At 43.8% G+C, this 6,000-nt stretch overlaps 1 protein-coding gene across 5 annotated transcripts in view; it reads left to right on the forward strand.

The window, feature by feature from the left end:
- Nucleotides 1-5,240, forward strand: part of foxp2 (forkhead box P2) — a 105,164-nt gene extending 99,924 nt beyond the window's left edge. For all 5 annotated transcript variants that reach the window (XM_080492020.1, XM_080492021.1, XM_080492022.1 and 2 more), the window contains 2 exons: nucleotides 3,278-3,313; nucleotides 3,409-5,240. In XM_080492020.1, coding sequence (XP_080348146.1) covers nucleotides 3,278-3,313; nucleotides 3,409-3,553 — 181 coding nt within the window. In that variant the 3' untranslated portion in view covers nucleotides 3,554-5,240. The remainder of the gene's footprint in view (nucleotides 1-3,277; nucleotides 3,314-3,408) is intronic.
- The last annotated feature ends 760 nt before the right edge of the window (nucleotides 5,241-6,000 follow it).

Here is a 6,000-nt window from a genome sequence, read left to right on the forward strand (position 1 = left end):
CAGAGTAAGGCGTTTGCGCCACGCATCTATACGTTAATCTATTTGGACGTGTTTACCCCGCTCTGAAATGGAGTGTTAAGTGGAGCAAATCTGCCCCCGCTCCAGACAGAATCCTGGTGTTACCACTCCCCCAGGTCATTTAATTTTTAGTAACAGGACAGCATTGACTTCTTTCTTCTTCTGTCTTCTCCGTTCCCCCCCCCCCCCCCCCCCCCCACCCCCATTTTTTTACTCGCCTCTCTTTGGCCACGCCACCACGATACTCACATGAGTGGCTGAGGAGGATGAGATGTCCCCCTCCCTCCCCTTTTCCCTGCATCCATCCCCGCCTGCCTTTCAAACAGCCGGGACAACCTCAAAATGGAAGAAATGTGTTTTTCATGACCGGCTTTTGCAAGCGTGCGTTTAAATAATGGAGTGGCTTGTAGCACTAAACTAAATAGTACATCACCTTGAAGGCCTCTCGCAGGAGAGGACTCCTCTTCACAGCCGAGTCAATTCAACAGTTAGACGAAACTTCCCCCTTCCCCTGAAGGTTGATGATAACCGCAGACCAGGTAGCCCTGGGTCACGCTGCGGTGTCTGTCTGTGTGTGTGTGTGTATGTGTGTGTGTGTGTACGCGTGAGCAACACACTCATGTTCACCCCCCGAGGGCTTTAAAGTAGCACCAGGAACGGCCAAAGTCTTCCTCCTGATTCACTGAACTTCATCACCTTCTCAGAAGGAGGCAAATCAAAGAGATTTAGCGTCGCCCCCTTTTATGAGTCTACATGTAATTGTTTGGCAGCCGCCCCTCTTTGGTGTTACTTAATGAATCATAGTGAGGTATTATGAATGTCTTTGATTGCCCCCCCCCCCCCACACATGTCATCCTCTCCCCTTGCCTTCGTGCCCCCCGCATCTCATCCTCCCCCCATCCTCGCTACGCCGCTTCGCCTCCCCTCCCCCCCCCCCCCCCCCAACCTACCATTAGGCCCGCGGACTAATGACCTTATTTGCATCCCTCACATACCTCTGCATGATTGCGGGCGCTAATCTCCGATTGATGTGAGAGCAGGCATCTCCTGAACGCGCACGGCGTATTTATTACGCCGCAAAGTCCGGCGTTTTCTCCTGAGTGACTCGGTAATGGCAGCCAGCCATTAAGTACTAAATGGCTCATCCACATACTTTAATAAAGTGTGAGAAGGCTCAGGCCTTTGAATACAGTACCTCATATTTCTCTTGTAAGTCACACAAACAACTAATGAGCCACACATCAAAGAGCACACGAGGGTCTTACCAGCAGGTCTGCCGGCTGATCGATGCGGTGCCTTCAAGCACAGGCCCGTTTTTGTTTTCGAAGCGATTCCCACCAAAAAGGACCCATATGAAATGTGTTTTGGTGTTTTCGCGAAATTAACTAAGAATTGTGCTTGTGTAGAGGTCAGATACTACAAAATAAAATCTGTTTGATAAAAATTCCGCTTACGATTAGCAAATTAACATGCAATAAATGTTTACAGGTTATCATGGGTATTAGTTTTTTTATGTTTTTATCAGTGTAAAAACAGTCAGTGTGTCAAAGCAGCGATAATTGAAAGTTGTTTAAGGCAGTTTGTTGTTATTCCGGATGACCATAATAAAGTGTGTTTATAAGGTAAGATGAATGAAGACATAAACAAAGCGTTGCCATTTTCTTCTTCATGTTGTATTTTTATTTATCTAAAAAAAAAAAAAATCAGCTGGTTAATGTAAATGCATAAAATGCAACAGCCTTAAAATGTACAGTTTTCCTATATTTTATTCAAGAAGACATGCTGATTTCTATACGTAAACACACACACATCCATAGTAATTTCATTCATTAGGTTCCTTATTGGCTGATCAGATGGAGCAGAGCTGTTTCTCCTGTTTTACCTCTAGCAGAGAGGTTTCTCTCTCTCTCTCTCTCTCTCTCTCTCTCTCTCTCTCTCTCTCTCTCTCTCTCTCTCTCTCCCCCCCCCCCCCCCCCCCCTCTGTGAATCCGAGTGGCAGAACACAGAAATATTCATCGCTCGAACTCGCGTCCTGCTAAGATGGGCCTCCTCTTCTCATCCCCACCACATCAGAATATTAATTTACAGTATTTGCCTCTGAATATTAAAGTCATCTGTACCTTTTCAAATTCTTTTCAAATTCAACCCCCCCACCCCACCCCCAGCCCAATACACCGCCGCCCCTCGCTCGCCCTCTCCCCTCCCACTGATGAAGGCAGCCCAGGAGAGACGCATCCTAACGTACTACCACTTGCCAAGTCTCTCTCTCTCTCTCTCTCTCTCTCTCTCTCTCTCTCACACCCCCTTTCTCTCCCCCTGCTCTCCTCTTTCAAAGTCTTGGGGGATTTTCTGATGCATCCTATGTGTCAGAAATAATTAGGTTTTGTCAGATTTATCATCGTGGCACAAACCCCTTCTCCCCGACTCGGGCCCCAGATCATGTTATGCCTTGTTTGTGTGTGACAGCATTATTATTCTTGTTAGTCGCCCTGTACTTCTTTTTTTTTTTTCTTCTTCTTCTTCTTTCTTCCTCTCTCCTCCCACTCCTCTGTTGTTCTGAAGGAAGCGGCGTCCAGTCAGCCGCCGCTGCTTCCTGCCTCGGCGCTTATTGACAGTGGCTAAAGATATTCATCCATTTAGAGTTAAAAACATGTATCATGGTGTCCGAGCGAACTGCCGGGGCTGAAGTTGATTAATGGCAGAACCTAGCTGCCGGTTTTTCCTCTTGAGGAGCGACACGCACAGCCCCTGCATATTAACGAGTGGCTGCGCTTTCTATTAACTAGATAAAAAAGCCTCTCCTCTGCCTTTGCTCCAGGGGGCTCAGGGATGAGAAATTCTCCATTATTTATCATGTGGCCTCCCCCCCCCCCCCCCTTTTTTTTTTTTTTTTCCCTTTTTCATGTATTTCAACCTGGTGTCATCAGTAAACTTTTAAATGCCAAACATGTCTGGAACATCACAGCTTATCGGGCTTACAGGGGCCGTGTTTTTCATGCAATTTTCATGCGCTTACTTACAGTAGACGTGAGGCATCATGTCGAATTAACGTCTCACAAACAACATGGTTGTTACTTCCACCAGATAATGCATGTAATGCCTGGTTATTTTTTTTTTTTTTTGATACAACGGAATATTTATGTTGTCTGAACAACACATTGCATGACAGCAAAGGGAATTAACCACCTTTTTCTCCCTTTTACATGACCTGTATTATATTGCATTTTTAATAATTCTTCCTTTGTCTCTGCCCCTTTAGGGGTTTGCACGAGACAAATTCCAACATGAGCTGGAGGTCAGAAGTTCTTTCAGCTGCAGGAATTTGTCACAAATATTTCTATTTTTATATATAGCAGACTAACAGTTAATGCCGATGTGATTGTGTCACAGGCCACCCATTCACGTTAAGGAGGAGCCGCTCAATATGGACGACGACGACTGTCCGATGTCACTTGTGACGACAGCCAATCACAGTCCAGAGCTTGAGGATGACCGGGAGCTGGAGGAAGGGAACTTATCGGAAGACCTGGAGTGACTAGGATACCGTTTTTGGTGGCCGTATCTCTTCACCCAGTCGCACTGTTTCCCTCACACAGACCTCCTGCAAGACTAGAAACCACTCCACAATCCAAGCAAACCACAGCTGACGCTCTCTTTGTCTCTCTCTCTCTCTCTCCCTCTCTCTCTCTCTCACCACTGGGACTATTTATTAAGCATGTATCTGGATAGAGACCGGTCCAAAGGAACTCTTTGTTGCAGCCCTTTGGGATTCCCTGAACATGTCAGGCATGAGATGTCTGATTTACAAAAAACCAACAAAAACAAAACTGGTTGAGACCTGTTTCGTTAGGGACGGCGTGGCCACATACAGTACAAGGATGATGGACTCATGGATGGAGGGGGGGGGAAAAAACAACAACCTTGAAACTAATGAGCAAATCATGTTCCGTTGAAAGCTAGCGGCCTCATATACTGCCAAAAAGGAAGACATCTTCTGTTTGTGAATAACCCAACCCACAGTAGTTGTTAATGTCTAGAGACAATTGCTGGTTCAATTCAAGTTGTTGCTCTGTTATCATTTGCACAGGAGTAGTCTCAGAAATTTGTGTCACTGCCTGTATGTTGCTACTATTAAGAAATCCAGTATATTATTTTCAGCTTGACTTTTTTTTTTTCTTTTTTTCTTTCCTTAGTTTTCTTTTGTTTTAACCATTGTTTATCTCCAAATGTGATTTCATTTAGGCACCACCGACTGTAAATGCCATTCCCTGAATCACACCAGTAACAGAACTGCGGTACCATGACTGTTGTTACAGCTGTCCAGGAAAAAGGAAAAAAAAAAAAAAGGTTGGCTTCCAGTCTGTTACCTGTTTGTGATTTAAATAAATTTTTTAAAAAATCGCCAAAAAAAAGGAGAAAAAAACTGGAATTGACTTGGGGATTTAAAAAAAAAAAACAAAAAAAAAAGTTTGTTAAAAGCACCATTTACACAACAAATGCATTTCTGCATCATTTTTCTTCTCGCTGTTCCTCCTTACCTCCTCGTTCGAAAGCTTTGTCTACCTGCAAACAGTCACAGGCAACAGCTAGAAACCAAAGCCAACACTAGCAATGGCCAATAGCTTATAGACAGAAGCCGCCAAACTCCTCTTGGTCCGCCTTCTGTGACTTTAAACTAGTACAAAGAGAAGCTTTTGTTCCGCAAAACTACCTTGGAATAACCTCTGGGATTGTTTCATTTAGCCCTATACAAAGATGTTCATGAGAAATAAGAGAGCGGAAAATAAATGCTGATTTTGATGTGTAATTTGATGACTCATAAAGCGTCCACTTTGAAGATTTCCTGCCAGACGTACCGTAGGGGGAAGAAAACAACAACACAAAAAAAAAAAAAAAGGAAAAGGCGACGTGATGTTCAAACTACATGCTTTTGGTGCTGGTGGTTCAAACTGGTAGAGAGCAGCTAACTGTAAAAGTGGATCATGACCAAAACATTTGTGTATTCAATGGAAAGTGCAGAAACATTGTATTGTCGTGAAGTTTATTTTGATTTTTCTACTATTCGCTACACACATCCAAAGTCATTCTTTCTTCTTTATTACTTTCTTTTTTTTTTTTTTTTGGTTTGTTCTGTTTCCTAACCTGGTGAATATGTATCGTTCTGAGTGGGACTGTCCAAAATTCTGTCTTATTTCCATGGCGGTTTTGTTCTGAGCCGCGTCAAAAAAAAAAAAAAAACACACAAAAAAAAAAACAACCTGAAAACATCGCTAACCAAACATGAAAAATATCTAGTGAAGCCAAATAAGTCATAATTTCAAGTTAATATGAAATGATGTGGCTTGGTTACCATGTGGAAGCAAATAGTTATAGCCATTGCAGAAGAGGGTATCTAAGGTGAAAGGGAATCTTTTCTAGGTGATATTTGCTTTAACGTCATCCAATCCTCCCCGCGTGGGTCACAGCTTCGACTATATAGATGCAAGTCGCGTACTCTGTATAGGTAGCCTGCTCAGTAGTTGCCATGGAAAGCTACGTTCAAATCGTTCCCATCTCCCTCACAGCCAATGTCATCTAGAAAAGTGTCGTTGCTTTAATGGTCATTTCCGTTTTCAGTAAACCAAAGTTACACAAAATTCTGCCTCCTCTTGTATGGGATAAAGAAAATCCTTAACGCACACACACACACACATACACGGTCAGAAACTAGGATACACACACACAGTACCCCCCCAAACCCCCCCCAAACCCCTGGGTGTTCCCTCTTTTTGTTTGGTCTGCCGACTTTCTTGGTTTGGTTAAATCTCTCGCTGCAGAAAAAAAAACCACACACACACACAAAAAAAAAAACGTATGCTGTCAAAGAACCGCCCGACGTGGCTTCGCATCCGTGCTGTAACGAGCAACGCGGCTGCTTGTTTTGACCAAAATGGAAACACACTGTGCATATGCTGTTTTCAAGTGTCGTGCCAAGCCAAGGGA

The sequence above is a fragment of the Lipophrys pholis genome (genome assembly GCF_963383615.2).
Source record: "Lipophrys pholis genome assembly, chromosome: 22".
Lineage (NCBI taxonomy): Eukaryota > Metazoa > Chordata > Actinopteri > Blenniiformes > Blenniidae > Lipophrys > Lipophrys pholis.